At 30.8% G+C, this 22,107-nt stretch overlaps 3 protein-coding genes across 19 annotated transcripts; 1 reads left to right on the top strand and 2 right to left on the bottom strand.

Moving 5' to 3' along the window:
• Window positions 1-7: 7 nt before the first annotated feature.
• On the bottom strand, window positions 8-10,892 carry Usp47 (ubiquitin specific protease 47). 13 transcript variants are annotated; one of them, XM_069109775.1, is made up of 18 exons: window positions 10,770-10,845; window positions 9,860-10,116; window positions 9,415-9,469; window positions 8,290-8,484; window positions 7,935-8,187; window positions 7,688-7,866; window positions 7,430-7,604; window positions 6,891-7,012; window positions 6,629-6,822; window positions 6,342-6,553; window positions 6,056-6,270; window positions 5,435-5,981; window positions 4,990-5,358; window positions 4,459-4,899; window positions 4,114-4,370; window positions 3,668-4,027; window positions 3,414-3,574; window positions 8-3,326 (listed from the first exon to the last, which is right to left on the bottom strand). In XM_069109775.1, the coding sequence occupies exons 4-18, from the start codon at window positions 8,479-8,481 to the stop codon at window positions 3,176-3,178; spliced, it is 3,828 nt and encodes a 1,275-aa protein (XP_068965876.1). In that variant the 5' UTR covers window positions 8,482-8,484; window positions 9,415-9,469; window positions 9,860-10,116; window positions 10,770-10,845; the 3' UTR covers window positions 8-3,175. The 13 variants fall into 13 exon arrangements, with proteins under 13 accessions (XP_068965876.1, XP_068965788.1, XP_068965826.1 ...); XM_069109687.1 differs by having other exon boundaries at window positions 6,056-6,276; window positions 10,770-10,844; XM_069109725.1 differs by having other exon boundaries at window positions 6,056-6,276; window positions 9,929-10,116; window positions 10,770-10,844.
• Window positions 10,893-11,606: 714 nt separating this feature from the next.
• Tsc1 (tuberous sclerosis 1 protein hamartin) lies at window positions 11,607-18,683 on the top strand. Of its 4 annotated transcripts, none has more exons than XM_069125927.1 (15): window positions 11,607-11,759; window positions 12,169-12,437; window positions 12,512-12,777; window positions 12,853-13,086; window positions 13,152-13,339; window positions 13,419-13,531; window positions 13,601-13,839; window positions 13,905-14,222; window positions 14,312-14,500; window positions 14,567-14,810; window positions 14,889-15,112; window positions 15,198-15,323; window positions 15,398-15,634; window positions 15,698-15,794; window positions 15,875-18,683. In XM_069125927.1, the coding sequence occupies exons 2-15, from the start codon at window positions 12,329-12,331 to the stop codon at window positions 16,381-16,383; spliced, it is 3,093 nt and encodes a 1,030-aa protein (XP_068982028.1). In that variant the 5' UTR covers window positions 11,607-11,759; window positions 12,169-12,328; the 3' UTR covers window positions 16,384-18,683. The 4 variants fall into 4 exon arrangements, with proteins under 4 accessions (XP_068982028.1, XP_068982121.1, XP_068981940.1 ...); XM_069126020.1 differs by having other exon boundaries at window positions 13,589-13,839; window positions 14,312-14,428; XM_069125839.1 differs by having other exon boundaries at window positions 13,589-13,839.
• Sugb (Sugar baby transporter) lies at window positions 16,915-20,239 on the bottom strand. 2 transcript variants are annotated; one of them, XM_069126318.1, is made up of 10 exons: window positions 20,015-20,239; window positions 19,401-19,512; window positions 18,970-19,325; window positions 18,745-18,894; window positions 18,407-18,683; window positions 18,154-18,347; window positions 17,701-18,023; window positions 17,458-17,633; window positions 17,213-17,380; window positions 16,915-17,100 (listed from the first exon to the last, which is right to left on the bottom strand). In XM_069126318.1, the coding sequence occupies exons 2-10, from the start codon at window positions 19,462-19,464 to the stop codon at window positions 17,030-17,032; spliced, it is 1,779 nt and encodes a 592-aa protein (XP_068982419.1). In that variant the 5' UTR covers window positions 19,465-19,512; window positions 20,015-20,239; the 3' UTR covers window positions 16,915-17,029. The 2 variants fall into 2 exon arrangements, with proteins under 2 accessions (XP_068982419.1, XP_068982341.1); XM_069126240.1 differs by lacking the exon at window positions 20,015-20,239 and adding an exon at window positions 19,721-19,984.
• Between the last annotated feature and the right edge of the window lie 1,868 nt (window positions 20,240-22,107).

Raw genomic sequence — 22,107 nt, 5'->3', positions numbered from 1 at the left:
AAGAAAATAGATTCAACGTACTATTTATTCAGTCCATTTCAAACGATTCACGCAAAGAAAGCATGTTAAAGATGAATGAACGTAACAATCGGCTGAGATAAAGAGGAAACATCGGTAAAATTCAAAAAACAAAATTCAGTCACTTCGGTATTCAATTATTAATAATTATAAATAATAATTTGATTTCGTAATCATAGTGTATGATACAAAGAACAATATTCGAATTGTCGATGATGAAAAAAATTCGATAGAAACTACAATCGTAACTTGTAAAGTCCGCGCGCTACAATTATCGAGCGTTGAACTTATCCGCAAAAAGGATATAATATGATTCTTCAACGTCGTTTGTATACTCCTCCACTAACATAAATATACGTAAATACTTTAAATGTTTCAAACGATTACCAAAAAGACAGCGAAATACTCACGTCCAACTTAAATATTTAAAAAGATACTTAAAATAGTAGTAGGTACACGCAAATATCGCGAAAAATTAGCGAAATATTAAATATAGTTTTATCTTACAATTCCTTTTCGTTCACGAAGAAAGTTTGAAAAGTATTAATTTAATAACACTCGAACCATCTAAACGAAAAAAAAAGAATTTCAAATTCATTAATTGAATCTTACAGTCTTACAAACGATTCGTTAAATTGGTACAAATAAATATGAAAATATCAGTTTAAGGATTGCAGAGAATGCATAAGTTCTGTTTCAAAAATTTCCCAGCAATTTTATAAATTTCCAAATTTATTATTCGCACATACCCACTATTATGCACAAAGGACACTGTTCCAATATTTGGTAATTACAAAAACAATCATTAAACAATATCAAAGCCTAGTTCGTTAAATTACAAATAATTAGAGATGCGAGATAATATAAAACTAGAGTATATTAAGTAGTAATGACAAACATGTAATCAATTATTAAACAAGAAACTATAAAGCTATATGAAAGATAATTTTTTAAGTTTAGGTTTTTTAATTAATTTCCATTTTCAACTTTTCCAATTTCCTATTGTTTAAAATTTCTTTACATGATATGATAGGAAAGAAACAATATTTATTATTTCTTCCTTTCTTATAGATATCGATATATACAATTGCCTCATTACTAAAATTTTAAATGTTTATAATGAAATGATAAATTGTCTTAAATTTAATAAATTGAAATACAATTAATAAGAATTAGATAAATTCTTCAATTATTATAATGATATTCATCAACAAGATTTCCATAGCATTGAACTTACAACTTTTTTTGTTTGTGTTTTAATTACTCTATAAACATCTAGATTGTCATGTTTATAACAAGTTATCGTATAACCATACACGAACAATTTGAACTAGGCTTTCATGTAACAAATATATTATAAATATAAATTACAGCTATACGTTGAAAATTGTGAGAGCATTGTAAAATTGTCATACAACAATCGATATCAGTATATTTCAAAGGTAATACATATCTATACTATATAAATTCCTCCTTTTTTTTAATTTATAGAATTTTCAGTATCTCTCGATTGTTGATTAAGTAATTCAATGCACTCACCTCGTATGGTGAAACAATTGCAAAGAAATAATATAGATAAGTCTTAGACAGTCTATCAAAACGTTCTAATAGTGACAGGGAGTAACAACTTTGTATTTAACCCTTTCAGCACCAAAAATTTTCTAATAGTGTGGAATTAGCAAAAAAATGCCAAGTTGAACTGGTGATAAATGCAAAAAGGATGATGTGCTATGTATATGCATTGCATTATCATACATTTTAATACAAAACATATTTTTTATATGTATATATTTATATATATATTTATATATTTCTGTTTATGTATGGTGATATTGATATGAAGAAAGATATCAATATTTGATTCATAAGTTTTATTATTTACAAGCATTGGTCTACAAAATGTAAATTTGGTGAACTTCCTTCCAAGAGAAAATCTTTTATTTTCATTATATTGAAAACTCGATTCGTAGGAAATAGCAGCAATTGCCAAAAAATGGCTAAATGTTCTTTTTTGGTTTTTTTCTAGTGGTACAAATTTCCATGTACCAATAACGTGTAATGAATGATAAACATACATAATTAAATAAATTAAAATAGACTGTATAGGATAACATGCCTGGTCAAAATTGATCTCTATGTTCATATTGATAAATCTTTTTTTAACTTGATAGTAATAGCGTCAAATCTATGTGTAAATAATAAGTATTATGAAATGTAAAATTGTATTACCAATTATCAATAAATCTCATAGAACGTATCTGCTGATTCATTCAAAACAATAGCATGCATAATGTTTCGAAGTAGTAATTTCTAACGAAATCCAAGCGCTACTACTATCAAATTAAATGATTGAACTCAGGACTTATATTATTATATTATAAGAATGCGATTTAACCTACACTGGCATTAAAAGGGTTAATTATTGTTGTGTCAGATAAATGTTTTTTTCTCTTTTTTTATCAACAAATGAATATACTCTGTGCTGCATTTCGACATTAAAAATCTTTAACATCTTTAAACAAGACGATTAGCTAAAACGTTTTGATACAGATATGTGAAGATATCAAAATTCTTAGGATTAAGAAATATATCAAGGAATTTGTGAAAATAATGTAGCTGCAGGAACTCCAATTATATGTACGTCAGTTACACACACACGTATTGTAAGAAGTTCATAGTGTAAATTCGGATTATCACCAAGCAATTCAATTTTCTCCCCCCCCCCTTCTTTTTTTCTTATAATTCACTCTTAGTCAGCACTTGCATTATTTTCATCAGTATTTGTGCTCTTGAATGAGATTCTATAAGTCAGTAATCCGTACGTTATTGGGAGTATCATGATCCTTATGATCTCGAAACACATTAAAACGAAACGAGATAATCGAGGTCTGAAATCCCTTGGTAACGCGTAGTGTTTCACAAAGTCGAAGAATTTTACGAATCCGATCGATTCCAAGAGCCAAAAGGCTTTAGAGATGCGGAAGCTTTGAAATATTGAAGACTTACTGAAGCACAGAATATTTTGTAATTGTTGAGTACTTAATTCCACAAATACCTGACACGATTTAATCACTTTGTACGCAAACGTTTCATGCTCCCACACATGCCTATTTAACAATTGTTCTTCAGTGTTATTAAACGTATGTTCAATGGAGGATCATTCACCATCCAAATATATTCTAAGCGCTTTCTCTTTACGCGCATTACAACGTGACGCGGAAGAAAGTGGTAAAGAAGGTGATACTTCTCGAATTGCGATTTCATCGTACTCTTCTTGGGTTAATGGATGTGAAGTTTCCCTGCTATCTCTGTTAGACATAAATTTTACGAATCAACTATTCTGACATCTCATTGTAATCTTTTAGTGTATACCAGCATAATTATTTCATGCATACCTATATAAGAACACAGCACCATCTTCAACATTAAATTCAACAAGAGTTGTTAATCCAATCCAGTCTTCCTCATTCTCAATTCGTACAATAGGCATATGTACTGAACCTTTCCCTCTTATTATATTTATATATTCTTCAGGTATATCCGATATTAAAGATAACTAAATCAAAATTCAATATAGTCATTTTATTAAATTCAATTACCAATTAGTTTTTTGTAACTAGGAAATGTACAAGATATCCAGTTCACTTACTTTTTTCATCATTTCTTTCAAGGTCGTTTCATCTAATACGATTTCTTGTGGTGGACCAATGTGAAATTTTATAGGATACCAGCGTCGGACAAAAACAATGACTTGATTGCTATTGGTAACTGGATCTTTATCAGGTAACTCTTGTACAATCATTTCAAATTGAGAATAATATTGGAAATCCTTAAACTTTTGATGATCTAAAAGTACTTTTGAAGGTAATACAAAACACTTTTCCCTTAATCGACATCTTTCGTATGGTATTTCTATATTATATCTTCTTTTCATTTCTGCAAGAATCTCTTTCTTCGCCTGCCCAACAGTCATGTCTTCCGAGACTATCCATTCGAACAAAAATTTGCTCTGTAGAAAGTGTCAAAAAGCAACATCATTTATGGTAAAAAATAAAGAATTTTTATAAAAGATCTTAATAATTTGCGTATTCGTACCTTAGCCGAATCAAGGAAAAACTGATGTAATTTTACTGTAAATTCACCATTACGTAAAGCCCGTCCTATCTCTATCCAAAGTTTCTCTCCATCTTCATAAGAAACAAGTTGACTAAGTAAACAGCTACATTCTGATTCACCACATTCATCAAAATAACGACAAATTTTAAAATATTCTGCAGGTACACCAACGTACGGCTCTAAGTTTTTCTTCAATGTATTGAATATCATTCTTTTATCCACTAATACTTTCAAAACTGTGATCAAAATAATCATCATTAAATATCTTCCCTATATATTTCCCTATATTTCAAATATTTTATAAAACAAGTTTAAGATACATACATTTCTCATTATGATTTGTATATGGGGTGGCTTTGAAATAATATTCTGAATCATCGATGATATTATCCCAGTTTTCGAGTCCAACTTGGTTTAACATTTTAATGGCGCGATTACTTGTACTTGATGGAAGATAAGGTAATTGAAAGTCTTCGTCTCCTGGAGCATCTCCAACTAAAGTTTTGTCACTATCACTGAGACTACTATCTTCGCTATTACTTTGTTCAGGAGTATGCCATTCCTCACCCTCTACCAATTGTGGGCTTGCATTTCTTACTGAAGTATCTTCAACAAGCTTTCCACTTTTTGAAGTCTCATTGCATTTTGTACTAGCATCTCGATGCGGTTCAGGAACGCTTACTTTGGATGGACTATCAGTCACAGGTTTTTCTTTGTCTTTATTCACTTCGTCTAACATTGGAATATTTAATTCTTCCAATATTTCTGCATTCAACAAAATATAATATTATTATATAACTATAATTTTAGGAAATATTATGTTAGTTTCATAATTAAATATAATAATCGTCTTACCTTTGCTTGAATTAGGAGGTAACTTTATACGTAGTGTTATAATGTTTTCTAACTGTTCAGCAATACCACATATTGTTGTTTCAAAGTAAGATTTATTACACTCGGCATCGGCATTCGTACATACAAAGACTTTAATTAAATTACAAAAGTCTGCAACTGCTAATATAGCGTCGTCATTCTGTACGAGTATCGCATCTGTTCCGTGTTTTCGTAAAACTATTTTCATGTCGCTCGGATCCATATTAATAAATTTTCCTACCACCTGCTTATATTCTCTCACTGTTTGTGTAAATAAACCTCGTACATTTAATGGTCCTTCAATAAGCTTCTTTCTAGATACGTCGACGACGTACACTTTAGTTACAATACCTATCAAATAACAGAAAAACATTATTTTTCTTTCTACTAAAAAGATATATATACATATGCGTAAATAAATACATACCACCTCGTAGGTGTGGCTCGAATTTTTGATCTTTATCACGTATTTCTAATAATAAACTATACCGATTCACTCGATTACCCCAAATACTTGCAAACGTTTCATGTTCTCTACCTTCGTAACTAGCCACGATTAACTCATTATTGTGATCGTAAACAACTAAACGACATTGATTTAAGCTCACCATTCCTTCCAAGCAAAAATTCTTATAAACAATCTTTGTCGTTTGAGCCCATGTAACATTAGGCGAAAAGGAAAGTCTAAAATTCAGTTTCTTATCTTCTGTAGGATGTTGACAATATACTTTCACCTTAGGTGTTGCAAGATCTTTTTCACGACTCTCCCTGTCGTTATCTTCATTTTCTTTCATCTTTTTCAACAATTCCTGTATATGTTTTGGAAAATCTTGCACTTGTATGGGCAAAGCATTGCGAGCAGAATCAATTTGTCTATACATGAGCATGTACGCATTAGTACTACTATAAGCTCCAGTAAAATATGACCTGGTTGAACCACCACCATACGTTTTCTGAATATCGTCATGAGTTATCTGTAATATAATCACACATTTTAATACTCCTTTTTAAAAGTATTATATAATATAAAATAAACATTTGCAAATACCTGTGTTACGCTTTGATCATTGAAACAAAACCATTCGTTTGTTCTAAAATCTTTTATATAAGCATAATAATGACCACCACTAGCACTACCACTATGAATCATAATTGAGAACAATTCATAATTGTAAGGTCCTTTTGCTGCATTACTGCTACGATTTTTTTCGTTTTCATGATTATGCACAGCACAATTCGATGTTGAAGGTCCATTACTCATATCTATACCTAAAAATAAACTACTTGAATAGGTATTAATTATGGAATGCATATAATTTATGGAATCAATATACCTTCATCATCATCTTGGTCATGATTTGTTGAATGATTACTATTAGGAAGACTGTTTTCACAGGGAGGACAATCATCATCTAACGTGCCGCTATCTGTTATAGAGTTATCGTCGCATTTCGCTAAACTAATATTTTCATCAGTACTCGGAGATTCTTGATTTGGCATAGAAGCAATAAAAGAATTTAAATTTAATGTATCTGGAAAAGTAACCCTAAAATTAAAAGTTTAGTATGAAAGTATAAGACTGATAAAAAATGATTAACAAGGACAATTTATATGCACTCACTTATCATTAAGTTTTATTCTATGAAAGGTTTTGAAATCAAAATCAAATCGTTTAAGATGAAGTGTCAGAAGATAGGGAAATTTTGTGAATTTTAATCCTTTATGAGCATCACATTTTTTATTACATTTTTCGCAATGATACTGATTGCTTCCTTCTAAAATTTCATGTTGAACAAATGCTCTTAAAGCTTCTTCCTATTACAAAAATAAATTTTTATATAAATTTAATTCATATATTAAAATATAACATTATATATACTTACCACACTTGTGTATGCAACATTACTACCAAAAGGTCTTACTGGTAATGGTATATCAAGAAAAGTATCTTCTCTAGATTTTTCAGTGCCACACTCAAGACATTTAACATAATCAATCATCTTTCCTAACAATATAAAAATCAAATTAGAAACTCATTTCTGATATATCTAGATGTTTCAGATATATATATTCTATAGTCAGATATACAGGGTGGTTGGTAACTGATGGTACAAGCGGAAAGGGGGTGATTCTACGCAAAAAAAGAAGTCGAAAATATAGAATAAAATTTTTTTTTTTTTAATTTTTCCATCGAGGCAACGATCTACAGTGAGATCCGTTATAACGTACCGCACGCGTACCGAGCGAAAATTCAAAGTCGATTTTCTCGAAAACAAAGCCTAAAACGAAAAATTTTTATTCTATATTTTCGACTTCTTTTTTCGCGTAGAATCACCCCCTTTCCGCTTGTGCCACCAGTTACCAACCACCCTGTATATACCATATTTTCAGATATATATATACCATTTGGATAAACATATACCTTCATAAAGTCTGTTTATTAAATCAGCTTGTTCCGTATTTTTAAATTTTTGTTCTAAAGCATCAAACATAACTCTACATAGTTCTTGAATATCATGTTGTTGCCAAGCTTCTGTAGAATCCCAACCAAAACTTTTTGTTAGTGCTGTAGTTTCCACTGCTGATTTCGTTGATGTCTATAAACGTGAATATTTATTAAATATTTTACAACAACCATACATTTATTAATCTTATAAATATCTGTAGATAATATTAATACCTGTAAATTTAAAAATAATTTCTGTAGTTGATATGGAATACTATTAGCTTCATCTTTTTCTGATCCTTCTACATATTCCCAATTATACAATGCATTCCGAAACTCAGGAGTCATATATAACGCTTGTAATAGACTATTTAAGTAACATGTCATTGCTTGATTGACTAAACCGACATAGCCTTTAAAAAATAAACAATTAATGATAATACACATCTTATTACAAAAATATAAAATAAATATTACATACTTGTTTCAGACTTAATAAGACTTTTAAAATCAACATTATTATCTTCACCCCACACTGACGAATGATTAGGAGATGGTGGTGGAGGATTATATGCATTATATGCAGTCTGTTGGCGAAATTGCTTCTGCATCAAAATATCTGCTGGATCCATAACTACAAGTGTGTGCTTATGCTCAGTTGATGATTCTCGATCAAAAGAAAAATCCACACCAATTTCTGACATTGTTTTATCTTTCTTTTCTGATAAATCGATCTAATAGCAATAAAACAACTTTAACTTCTACATGAACAAAACATTAAAACATTGATAAACGATTGTACTAACAATAGAACAAAAAAAAATATAATTACTAACCAATTTTCCACCTGATACTAAATACAACTTAAAACTGTCTGGTTGTATTTGACACTGCTCTCCAATATAAACATAAAGATCCTCACCACGGGTAGATTCATGAAGCAGAAGTCTGTCAGTAGTAAAGATTTTATTTTTAACTCCGGGTAGATTGCACTGAATGAAACATATTTGACCAGCTCTACAAACCATGATCTGTAATAAAAAATTAAATACAACATACAATATTTGAATGAAATTTCTGTCTAAAAATAATATATATTAGATATCAAAGAAGACACAATATAGTACCTTATATAGATTCTAAAAAAATTATGTAATTTAATATCATTTTAGCTTACACAATATTAATTAATATTTGTTCCTTAGAAAAGAAACAAATTACTTTTAAACAAATTATACATTAATTGAAATACTTCAATATGAGTAGCATGAAAATATTAAAATTCCAATAAATTAATTATACTTTACTTATATCATTTTTAACATATATCAAGATTATTAATCAACAAAAAGACTGAATAAGTATTACCCTAAATGTATGGAAAATAAAGGAATAGTCGCTTTTAATTAACAAATATGATATTTAGAGATAATGTTACAAATGGATCAGTAATTTTCAGACAAATAAAATTGGCATTATGCCATACTAAAGGTAGAAAATGAGCGAGATCTACGCAACACAGTAAGATACTACTCTGCACAGTATGACACAGTAAGGAAAGCCTATAGAGCCTCCAGTTATATTTAGAATGTCTAAACGAAGACTTGGAAAATGGCTCTCTTCTCCGACATCAGAATTCCCCCCTCTTTCCCTCTTTCTTCCTCACTCTATTGCCACTTCCCTATTCTACACTTTTCTTTTTGTACAACTGCCAAATAAATGAAAGTGAGTTATATTAAGTTTAAAAAAAAACTAGACTTAATTTCCTAATGGAAAATTAAGAAAAGCAGAAATTACTTTTTACTACAAATACAAATGATAGTTTATGAACACAATGTGGTATAATAATTTTTTGTTAGTGTAATAAAATATAAAGAATAGTCTACAATTACAATGAATACAAGTCATTCTTGATATTTATAATATCTCTCAACAGAGTTACATTCACTTTTAATACTTACTGGCAATATATATACGTAAGAGTCCAATCCACGTATACTTCTTTATTGTTTCAATCTAAAAGATTCCAGAACAATATAAAATTACAATTAACATTCCATCGAACTCAACATTTCAAAAAAAAAGTTTTAAAAACTAACATTTTCAACTTGAGATATGTATATATAAAAATATATATCGTATTAAATTACATTTCACCAATAACTTCTTATTGTTACAGTCGCTGAAAGTAGCAATAAAAGTCACTTCTTCTTACATTTTTTGTAAACACAAACAAGACGACCATTCTTTTCTTTTATTCAAACCAACAAAACTAACGTTTTCTTTAATAAGGAATACGTGATCGAAATTTAATGTCCTAATCCTTAGCTAATCTCATACGAATAATGTGTTAAAACGTCGTCATGTAACAGTACTTCATTTTCTTTTAATAAAAACAACACATACTGTAAACAAGTCACAATACGAAGAATCCACGAAACGCCAAGCACAGACAAAAATTTTTCACACTTTTACCGGTGTTACTGTGTTGTTGGGCCAATTAGACGAGAAGAGGACTGTGTTAGCGCGGTTGAAACGAAATGTTTATGCGATGAAAAAGCGATTGGCTAGACGAACGAAAATCGGCTGCGTAATAACTCAGGAGATCGGAATGCGCTCTCGTGCCAGTGGAACCGAGTTAAAACCCTCGGAGCCCGGACCTTCTGAAAACGCCGGAGACGGATAAAAAATGATCCAGTATATGCATCACTAAATTTTCTTATTCTTTGTCATTATTTTTGAAAAATATCTTTTTACGTCAGCTCAAATATGACTCAATACATACATATGTAAATTTTGTTAGTGACATTATTTAAAAAAAAAAATAGGTTTTTAGCATAGGCTCGAATGTGACCCGGTATGTATATATGTAAATTTTGTTATCTTCTCGTCATTATTTTCGAAAAGATAGGTTTTTAACGTCGGGTCAAAATGACCCATCTTTAAGGGTTAGAACAAGAGTACAAACGTTTTCATCACACGACGAACGAAACTGTTGCCTGTCGATACGTACGACTGTTGGATTATATTAGTTAGCCTAAAAAGAAATGGAAACACTCAATTGATGCGACGCCAGTTTGTTTACTAACCCGACACTAATAAGAATAAACGTAATAAAAATCCTATGAAATAATTTACCAAATACTCCTCTGTTCTTGTTTCATCTCAACTTTTTAAAATGACTTACTCTTGAATGACTCTCGCATTTCAAATTCGTTAATCATTTTTAGGTTCTTTTATCATATGGATGAATAAACGATGTAGTTTTCTTGTATGTCGATAGAGAAATTTTTCGGTGTAATACTTGAACTCTTACCGAAATCACTAAGAGACATGTGCGACGTTCACTTTACGCCATATTTTCTACACAACACAAGTTTAGTGCTGCCATGTAATAATGCTATTATACCAGTCGAAAGCATTTAAGCATAGAAAAGATGTAATGCAGATAAACGATTTGATGTATTTTTATAGAACCTTGTTTGAGGAGTCTGTAGCCCTCTTTGATATTTTTATGCTACTTTTAATACCATTAATAGTGGTGTAGTTATTTACAAAAATATATTCAAGCATTTAGAAACCTTTTATAAATTTAATATGTATTATATGTGTTACACGAATTAGTTTTAAATTTCATTAGCACTGTTACGAAACTCGAGAATGATGATTACATTGGTAAAGTTTGAAAGAAATTTGAAAATGTATATATATACTTGTATAATTTGTTCAACGAAACGAGGCAGTGAACGTAAACAAATCTTAATTGCTGCCACGATCATATAAAGGTTTATACGATTGTGGTTGCTGCATTTAATTACAGCCGCAGCAATCAAGTTTTCAAGTTCAGCAATCAAGTTTGTTGGACAGATCATAAAAGTTTTGTATGATAAGTTTTCTATTATAATCATGTTCAAATACTTTTATCGGCAACTGTATTTCTAAAACACTTTGAAACTCATTGAATTGGGATCATAGAGATATAATGATAGAGTACTCAGTGAGCTGAAAAAGCAATATAGGAATAGAAAGAGAACATTGCATAAAGACCCTTTGTGTCCTCACTCAGAGTCCAAAGAAAAAATGTTCTCTCTGTAAACATTTAATTATGGTGATTGTTATAAGATCCACTAGAAAGAAAGCTGTTGAAATTTGAATAATTTTTGGAACGTACATGGAATTGTTGAGCGATCGTAGCGCTGCTGGTATTGTAGCAATATCAATGCGTACCAGTCTATGATATATCTGCGATGGTGTACAAGTCGCCATAGAACTCGTAAAATTGCTTGAAGTACTCGATGAATTTCGGGTAAGTTAACTTGTTAATTTTTGTCAATATAATCATTATCGAAATCAGGGTTTGACGCATTATTAAAAAGTCGAAATGGTATTTACAAAAAGTATTTCTCTCTTGCAAACATGGTTCTGAATGACCTTTTTATGAATATCATAGGACCGAACCGACAAAATTTTTTTTTATGCAGAATGAAATATTCATTGATAATACAGAAATATCGTATATGAAATTCTTCGTTGAACGACCGAGAGATTCGTACCGTTGAAGATTATTTCTATGCCGGATTATAGCATCAAAATCTAAATGCCGATTTATATATGAAATTGACAGTTCGTGATGGTTGAAATTAAAAGAACTTTATCCTTTTTATATTTCTTCTTCTGTATAAATCTTCTGAGATGTTATGCTCTTACTGTTACAGGTATTCCAAAATTTTTTCTGCTTCTAATGAAGCCAGTTTTACATAACAAATGACAGATGGATGAAATTAGATTTTATAAAGTCACTTCTACTTCCACTATATGATCAGACGATTAGAATAAGTATCATTTGTTCATACCGGAATATCAACTACCATCAAGATGAACATTAATTCAATAGGCATAGCTGATCTGTTTAATTTATTGGAATCCAACAAACTTGCGGAGGTAGAAGAAATAAAAAAAGTATTCCATGAACTTTTTTTATCTAGTAAGTAAGATGATGAATTGTAAGATATCTAATAATCTTGCCTTTTGTTTTTCATGATTTCTTAAATTTTTCAGCAAAAGACAATTGGTTGGTAAATGGTCTTTTTGATTATTATCTGTCCACAAATTCCTTAAGAGCTGTTGAGGTATTAGCTGGTGTTCGTGATCCACATGACAAGCATCTCTTAGATCGTTTGTCGGAAGCTCTTTCCAAATCTGGAAGTAGCAGCCAAAGAATTCAAACCCTTACTTTGTTAGGTCATATTGCCCGTCGTCAGCCAACTTGGTTATACAAGCTTGCCAGTCATACTTTATTTCGAGATTTACTTAGGTTACTTAAGGTAGAATTCAATTTTTCCAAAATAAGTAAAGAATATATTGAATTGATGATAACTCTCGAGTTAATTTGTTTTTAGATGGAAGCAGATACATTATCTCTTATGAGTGCGCTTCTTCTCTTGGTGATGTTATTACCAATGTTACCTGCTGCTTTAGGGCCATACCTCACAGAAATTTTTGAAGTATTTGGTCGATTGGCCACTTATTATTATCATCAGTTATCATCCGTATTTTCATCTCCTATGCGTTTTACTTCAACAACAATAACAGGGACAATAGATAAGAATCATTTATATTTATTACATTTGCAAGTAAGTATTAGTATTTATTTATAAAAGTAAGGAAGGTTTATTGATATTTCTTAAATTTCTTGTAGGTGGGACTATATAATTTATTTCACAGATTATATGCCATGTATCCTTGCAACTTCATTTCATATTTGAGACAACAACAACAAGATCAACCTGCTACTTTTATCCATACAATTAGACCAATGCTAGATTCTGTGCGCATGCACCCTTTACTTGTTACTGCATCTAAAGATACAGAGATTTCTGCTGCTAGGTAGATATATTTCGTATTATGAAAGTAGTCGTAATTCAGAGAAAGGATTTTATATTTATCGTTCGTCCATTATTTTTAGATGGAAAAAGATGGAGCATCATGATGTTATAGCAGAATGCGGTCGTTTTACATTAGATAAATGTCGAGAAGAAGTATTTCGTACTACGAATTCACGTTCTACGCCACCTTTAGGTTTGTGAGTTTTATTATAATATATAACTATGAATATACAAATATTTACAGTATCAGTACATGTTCTAGATTACTCTTCTATATGTACTCCAATAAACATTAGTGGAGGGATAGCGCCATCAGAAATCAGTAATGGTGAAGATGATACGTTTTGGTCGCCGAGTATGACAGTGCCGCCACATAGTCCACAATTTCCAGTTACATCTCATGAACAACGGTCTACTCCATCAACACCTAACAATAACAGAAGCGGTACGTCTCCACCGGAAGCTGCAGTCGAAGCCACTCCAGAAACAACTCCTGTTAAGGTATACTTTAGAACTTCCGAGAATGAACAAACTAAATCGGATAATATTTAAAATTGTGTACATAGGATTTACGAAAGATGCCGAAACCCACTGGTTCTTGCGCAGTTCGTGCTCTTACTGGATTTGGTAATGGCACAGTAGGATCAAGTTCACGACCATCCACACCAATCCCTTTAAATCCGTCTGTATCTGGCACCATAATTGGAAGTGGGGATACAAATAATGCACATGGATTTTTTTCGCACAAGCTAAGTAAAATTATCGCAGATAGACAAGCCATTAGTCAAACCAAGTCATCTATCAACGTTGATGAAGATGGAAGATTTCCAGAAATGAACACAAATCAAAATGGGAAAAACGATTCTTGGCAAGAAGATCAAGAGGTTCTGTATTTTATGTACTTTTGTATGTAAGAATATTGTGCATTAATGAATATTGGTACGATATGTTTATACAAAATTGCATTGTGTAGGTTTTAGAAATTGTAAGCTCTCAAACTACTGGAAAATTTGAAAGTTCAAAATTAGTCGAACGACAAGAACACCATAATGAAAAAATGCAAAATGCTTTTGCAGATTTGTCTCAAAAGGTTTATCAGCTACGTTTGTATTCTCAAAGCCAAGCTTCAACACAACATTTAAATTTGAATTCTCTTTACAAAGTAAGATATGCAATATTTGTTGCAGAAAAAAATTCTAATATGATAAAAATATATATGCATTTACAGATTCGAGAAAGCAAATCTTGTCCTGATATCAAACTTCATAAAAAACTGGAAGATACAGCAACCCAAACATCCGATTTGCTTCCATATGAAGATTTATTGCTAGGAATTTTGGAACAAAAGACGCAAATGAATTTACAAAAACGTTCTGTACAAGATACCGAATTTAGATTATCACCAACTGCAATGCTTGATCGATATGTTGAAACTTGCACGCACGGTAGTAATTATTCTGGCGAAAAAATGAGTTAGTAAAAAGTAAAGTTTAATAACAAGTCTTATTGTAAATCAACAAAATTGTGAATTAAGTATTTTTTCTTCGAAGGGACAAATGCAATTAAGCAGAAACAAAGAAAAGAAAATGGTGGGGAAGATGAAGTAGCAGAAGAAGATACTTTCGATGTCGAATGTGCGAGTCAGTTGTTACAGCTTATGCAAATGCAACTACAGTTCGAACGACAACGTAGAGAAGTACATGCCGAACGTAATCGACGACTTCTTGGCAAACTAAGGGATTCGCGTGCGTTAGAAGAACATAATTATGCTTTGGTCAGTTGACATTATTTGTTCAAAGTAAGGTTCGGTAATATTTTTAATTCTTTCTATTGTTAAATACGAAATTCTTATTACATAGACTGATCGTTTAAAAATAATGGAAAAAGAAGTAGAGAGTTTAAAAGCTGAATTAGAACGTAACAAGAGAGAAGCTTGCCAAGCTGAAGATCAATATAAAGATGCATTACACCACTGGCAAACTAAGGTAATGTCTATGAAAATTCTACTGATTGTATTACTAGTAGAAATTTGTATAGTAATGCGAGTAATAACGTATAGTGTGTAGACGAACAACGACAGAATCAAATACTGAAAGATCGTCTCGAATCTGTGGAAGTCAAACTAAAGAATGAACAAAAAAAGGTAGCAGACTGTGAACAGCGGATTCAGTCTACGGAGGCTTCCTTGTTCGATGCAGGTCATCAACTAAGAGTAGCTTTAAAAGCTGCAAATCGCAGTAAAGAGTTAGAACGTACTCTTGATACTGTACAGAAGAAATTTCTTTTACTTGCAGAGGTATTATTAAAAATTATATATGTCTTCGCATGATATATTAAATTTATTTTTATATATCTACAGGCACAAACAAAATTACAAGAAAGCACAGGGGGTCTTTCACCAATGACAAAACAAGAAGTAACACAAATACAAAAATCATACGCAGAAGAATTAACTAGTAAGCAGATTTCAATTATTCACAAATATAAGAACATATTTGAAACAAATAATGTAAAATACAAATTGGTGTTCACATAGATTTACGACGACAGTTGGAATCGCGAATATCTCTTGTAGAAGCTTTGAAAATACGTTTAACTGAACTAGAAAACAAAGAAGCACGAAAAGAAGCGCAACTTGTAGAACTGCAACGGCTTTTACAAGAAACAAAAGATCAACACGAAGCTGAATTGGAAGCCGTCGAGTCAAAATATAAAGCACAAGCTGAAATAAACCTTCTTCTCGAAGGCCGTATACTTGAACTTCATGGAACATTAGAAGCGGCAACTTGTAGTAATACTACTGTAAACAATCTAGCTTCTTCAGCATCGCCTAAAGAAAGATCACCTCCATTGTCGGCTAGTTTAGCCTCTTCCAGTGAGGGAAGTCTTGCCTTTATTCATTCAGGTACTGGAATTATAATGAATGACTGCTGTGATACCGCAGGCGAAATTCCTAATCTTCAAGCTATTGTCGAACCTGTGCCAAGCCAGGCTACTTCACCTTCTCGTCAAAATCAGCAAAGACGGAATCCTAAACAAGACTAACGCTACGCAAATTTGACCACCGAGTCTTTTCGTATGCAGCTATTCCGTTCTGCACGCGTGCAACTGTTATCCAATGACGTGGTATTGAATCAGAAGAAAGTTATTTATAGCTTTTTATCGACATATTATGCGGAATTCATAAAAATATTATTATCGCGTGATTTCGATAAATAATTGAAAATATACTGGTAATTAATAAAATTACTAGCATGATATAATTTCACTCTGAAGAAATGAATTCGCAATGAATAAATGGTTGAGATATTTTGTGAGCAATTTTATATGTCTCAACTAAACACATCCTTGTATTACTTCCCTTCAATATTTGTTTGATATATATGATGATACATGTTCTATTTATCATTTTTATTTATAAATTTTATCGGTGGATTTAAAAAAAAAATGTTACTTCAATCTAAGAAAAATGAATATATTACAGAACATGATATGATTTACAACTACAGTATAATACTGAATAATCAATATTTGTCTAAAAAGATGAGTCACGAATATGTTAAGAATTAAACTGTCTGATAATTATAAGAAAAGTATATTTTTTACTACGTTCAATCGAAATCATCATATCTAAATAAACAAACAATGAATATACCGAATTTCTAAAAAGAACACTGTCGTTTGCCTTTTATTAATAAGTTTCTAATTCGCGACTCATGGACATAAAAATGGCATCATCTGGATTAGCGTAATTTACCAAATCTGGAAAAGATCAACAAAGAAAAGATATTTTTCTTCAATTGAAACAAATTTCTTAAGTATTTAAAATTATTTTTATCGGTGTTATTTATGTATCCACATAATCGTTACTCACGATTATGACCCAAATGTACTGCCGATGTTTTAAATTTTCGTAAAAACAATTGAATCAACCAGAAGCAAGATAGCCACAATAACGCTCCTACCGAAAATGCTCTTAACGCTATAACACCGCCATATGTGTTTATTAACCACCCACATATTAAACTGCCACTTGACACTCCTAAAAAATAATTATGACCATACAACAAATAATTATTTAAAGTCATTAGTTTTTATAATTAATTTCCTACTACTAACCAATTCCTTCAAATATAGCACCAATAAATCCTTGTATAGTAGCTTTAGTACCAGGTGGTGTTACCTTATCACCATATGATACCATTGTTGGCCAACAAAGACCTAAGGTAGGTCCATGAAGTATTTCAATAACTAAAAACCACCATGGGTTTGATATAGTACTGTATGCCATAAACCTGAAAAAATAGTACAATTAGTAATATGAAGCTACATTATATATTTACAAGAAATTTCATTATTTACCTAATTGCATATATCAATAATACTAAACTCATAACATTCATGTGACCTAATCTTCGCAAAACATTTCCTGAGATAAAATTAAATGGTAGTTCTCCTAGAAAACACTGTACACCGGTCAGAAGCCCTTGTAAAGTTTTCAGCCGTGTTATTTGTGAACTACTTGCTAGGTCTTCAATATACCAAAATAGAAAATTCCACACTACGCTAGTACACATTCCAGCACCTATACACCACCATCCAAATGACAACACATTACCCTCCCTAAGGATAGTGAATAGTTCCCATAATATTGAAGGTTCATCCTCAGAGTGTTCTGGATTTTTCTGTAATGATACTGCTTTCTCCCATTACCTGGCAATTTTTTTATTCTTTTGATAAGTAAGAAGTATCAAACTTCTGTACTATCTACATTTTTCTCTACTCATAATATTATATATGATAAAAGAATTTTACCTTCCTTAAAGTTGCAGACACAATAATATCAAAAATCATAATGACCAACATGATATAAAATATACAAGTATAATCTTTCTGAATCTTTCCTTCACTAAATAAGTCTACCAAATATCCTGCACTTATTCCAAATATGCCAAAACCAATGCTGCCCCACATCTTTTGTTTTCCGTATTCCTTTCTTCTCTCATTTCCTGTAACATATCAGTATGAAAAGCATACTAGATATTTAATTAACATATATAGTACTAACCAAGGAGATTAAAGCATATAGCATCAGCTATGCTAACTACAACTGCCATTCCAATCCAACTTATTATAGTTGCCCACAAAAATGAATGAAACTGGTATGTTGAATTTTCTGTGGAATTCTGAGGCACATCAACTTCATGCAACAATTGATTAAAGGTTGGATTATCATGACATGTAGCTAGGCACGATGTTTTTACATAATTGCCACAAAATGGTGTATATGGTATATTATCTGAGAATTTGGCAGTAAAAATACGCACATACATGCATCTTTTTAGCTGTAAAATAAAGAGTTTAGCTGTTTATCTTTAAATATAGGAAATGTGCAAAATATCTTACATAAAAGTCATGAAACATGTCAAATGTTATGGTAGAATTAAATGTATCATTATTTAAAATAGAGCTTGAATTTGTTAAGTCACAGAATTGAGGTACTTTCCAATTTGAGCACATTTCATGATAAAGTTCTTTCGAGGCTTTGCACGATATCTAAAAATAAAACACATAAAATATAAATTAAACACATCTAATATAGTAGAAAAATAAGATAAAAGGACATCACACCTGACATGATACATTTAAGTGAATGATTTCTGTTATCGCATCATTTTTAATTTTATCAGGAAATCCATTTTTTGAACACATCTCTATAGTTGCTATTTTATTACAAGTAAGTTCAACATTTGCACTATTGTCTATTTCAGGTATAAAATATATCGAAAACAAGGCTATTGCAACTACAACTTGAAATATTAAAAACACTATCTTATGAATTTTGAATTTGTCAGCTAATGCTCCAAATAAAGGTTTTGCTACTAAACCAGAAATTGGTAATATCGTGTATATTGTGCCAGTTAAGAAAGGAGAAAAGCCTAACTGTTTTGCTATTGTTGGTAAGAATGGTACTATTGGTCCAGTAGCTGAAAAATAAAAAATGCAATTATACATAATATTCTATAAGATGTGATATTTAATCTGTAATATAATTTATTTACCCGCATTGAATAAAAAATAATGTGTCTTTATTGGTAACAATTCCTTATTTATGCTTTCCATCATTTTGGAAGTACTTACGCCATGCAATAAATTAAAAATGGAAATTACAATCTGCAAACGATTTAAAAAAATTATTTTAATTCATTAACATTATAACACACGTATTGATATTAATTAATGCCAAGTTCATCAGGTTTTATCAACTTTGTTTTAATTCAAATGTTTAATTCAGAAATTTGAGAAATTTCACAAGAATGTTTTTAAAGTTTAGATATTAGCATAACTATTGAAAAATATGTCTGTTAATAATGAAACATACACTGATACTAAATTTTAACTTCACGTAATAGTTTAATATAACGACTTTTCATATTATTTTAGAACCAGTCTAGATTTTTCTACAAGTGCACTTTGCCCTGTAACATATCGCCATTTTATGAAAACGTAAATCTCATTTGCTGCATGTACAATTTTTGTTATCAAAATCATGAAATGTAGATATCAGGAGGTGGAACTCGTGGATATCATATTTGCATTCCTCGAGCGCTATTATGTTTCATTATCTGTATTTTTTGGAGGATTTTTCTATAATTACAATCTTATTGTTACCAACTTGGTACGTTATAGTTGTAAAAAATGTCCTCTCTAGTTGCAATTAACTTTTCCTTAACATCTTTTGTTGTATATTTTCTATAATTGTGTGTTTAAATATTTGTATAAATGTTTCTATAATTTATCGCAGATTTCGATGTGTTATAGCATGAATTAATCACATGAGACTATTATTGCGTCGAGCTTATTTCAAACTGAAGACTAGTTATCTTCAAAACTTGTTAACTTGGTAATGAGAACGACTACCACTTCAACAATTTCAAATCAATTGTTATTACTACACTATATATAATCGATTAAAAGATATGACACAATATATAGTTACAATTATGTAACTATATATTTTTATTTGATAAAAAATATTGCATATCGTAATCCACAATTTTTTAAATTATAAGTTTCAATAATAATGTAATACGTATCCGATATAGAATATTATCGAATTGTACAATGCTACTAGAATACACATTATAGTATTTTATTTTTTGCCTAAGTATGTCATTCGAATAAATTTTGTAAAGACTGTAATAAATAATTATGAGACTATATTTGGTGAATAAGATAAGGATGAACATCCATATACGATTCAAAATTTTCTGGGTATTGTCTCAAAATGAAAAAAAGAAACTTATTTTGTTAATGAATTTTGAATCAGCAATTTGTCCCTAATTCGTTTTAGTATCCAACAGTATCTAACTAAGATTATTTAATAGAAATGTATGAAAAGATACGTTGTGAACTTTTCGAACAACTCAATATAGCATATTGGATAATATTGATGATATAATGCATCTGGTCATGTGGCAAATAATTCGAATAGAAGTAAGTTTTATTTCGATTTCTAGAGCTTTTTGAATTATCATTTGCGCTATTATGTTTCATTATATGCATAATATACAAACCTACATAAAAACATAATTAAGACAAATTTGTAACAAACTGTGCTTTAATCTGTCATCAGATACATTTACAATATACATTTACAATATATATATATATATATATATATGTATATATTTATAAGTTTTTAATATTCCGCTTCCTTCTGTTTTTTAGCAATAAGGTGGGTTAATGTATGATTGCGGCGTATTACACTTTATTTCGTCCTCGACCATGAGATACGACGCACACTCATGTCCGCTCACACATACACACGATGTACATACATCTTTCATCCTTGTCTATGTACCTACAATTTCCCATTGTGTTTTTATTCATCTTCTTTTTAATCTACCGCAGACGATTCTACAAGGTCTTTCACTTTGTAAATCTTTCTTTACATCGAGCACATCGTCTATGAAGGAGATATGTATTTTATATACAAAGAAACAAACGTTCTAGCTTACACACTAACGAATCTATATACTCTACACAAGATACGCCAGCAACAGTGCGCTCGATATCATACAGAAATCTTTTGAAAATCAGACGTCACGTATACTCTCTCTATATGTTTCTTGCATGTCTAGTAAATTTTTTCTTATTTTGTATTTGTTTGAACACAAAAGACAGGGAACAATGTATTTTCCACAGGCAAGACAATTACGAGCACAGTTATGAAATGGGCCATCATTTTTCTTTTCCTTTACGTTAAAAAAATCGAATATTGCATAATCCGTATCTCAATATAGATTAAGAAACAAAAAGGGACGCCATCGAGAGCGCGATAGATAAGAGGAACTTTTGATAGAAGGTTACTTCCAGCTACTAGCGACTCAACTTACGTCTAAGCTGTCGACTAGTTATTAGAAAAAAAACTATCAAAAATTCCTACAATAAGTAGGCTTATTCTTTATGTACATATGACTACATAATAGAATACCCTTGAAAAGGTAAACTATTTTCGTTCTGATATATCGTGTAAAAATTTCAAAGATTCGTATGGTTTTTAATAAAAAAGGAAACAAACGCGAATGGGAAAGACAAGCCGGTGGAAAGACCACACATCCTAATCTCGCAGAGAGCTTTTAAAAACCCGTTATTCGCTAGTCAATCAGTAAAATAATATTTATAAAAGAAAAAAAGGAGAAAGAAGAGAGAGATCAGAAAAAATAAATGATCGAAAATCTTGCACCGCATTTTTTTTTACTGTTT

Source organism: Bombus flavifrons, chromosome 1 (assembly GCF_040668555.2).
Source record: "Bombus flavifrons isolate JBK064 chromosome 1, iyBomFlav1_principal, whole genome shotgun sequence".
NCBI lineage: Eukaryota > Metazoa > Arthropoda > Insecta > Hymenoptera > Apidae > Bombus > Bombus flavifrons.
This window is presented reverse-complemented; position numbering and strand designations above follow the sequence as displayed.

What these genes read in the sequence shown, in the direction of transcription:
- Usp47 (XM_069109697.1), bottom strand. Translation starts at nt 8,481, where the DNA reads ATGGTTTGTAGAGCTGGTCAAATATGTTTCATTCAGTGCAATCTACCC. An exon ending in TAGTATCAGGTGGAAAATTG is followed by an intron (nt 8,188 to 8,289) that starts GTTAGTAATTAT and finishes TATTGCTATTAG; the next exon opens with ATCGATTTATCAGAAAAGAA. An exon ending in CGAGCCACACCTACGAGGTG is followed by an intron (nt 5,359 to 5,434) that starts GTATGTATTTAT and finishes GTTATTTGATAG; the next exon opens with GTATTGTAACTAAAGTGTAC.
- Tsc1 (XM_069125839.1), top strand. Translation starts at nt 12,329, where the DNA reads ATGAACATTAATTCAATAGGCATAGCTGATCTGTTTAATTTATTGGAA. An exon ending in ACGTTCTACGCCACCTTTAG is followed by an intron (nt 13,532 to 13,588) that starts GTTTGTGAGTTT and finishes TTACAGTATCAG; the next exon opens with TACATGTTCTAGATTACTCT. An exon ending in ATACGCAGAAGAATTAACTA is followed by an intron (nt 15,795 to 15,874) that starts GTAAGCAGATTT and finishes GTGTTCACATAG; the next exon opens with ATTTACGACGACAGTTGGAA.
- Sugb (XM_069126318.1), bottom strand. Translation starts at nt 19,464, where the DNA reads ATGATGGAAAGCATAAATAAGGAATTGTTACCAATAAAGACACATTAT. An exon ending in ACTTAAATGTATCATGTCAG is followed by an intron (nt 18,895 to 18,969) that starts GTGTGATGTCCT and finishes TTTTATTTTTAG; the next exon opens with ATATCGTGCAAAGCCTCGAA. An exon ending in TATATGCTTTAATCTCCTTG is followed by an intron (nt 18,348 to 18,406) that starts GTTAGTACTATA and finishes GATATGTTACAG; the next exon opens with GAAATGAGAGAAGAAAGGAA.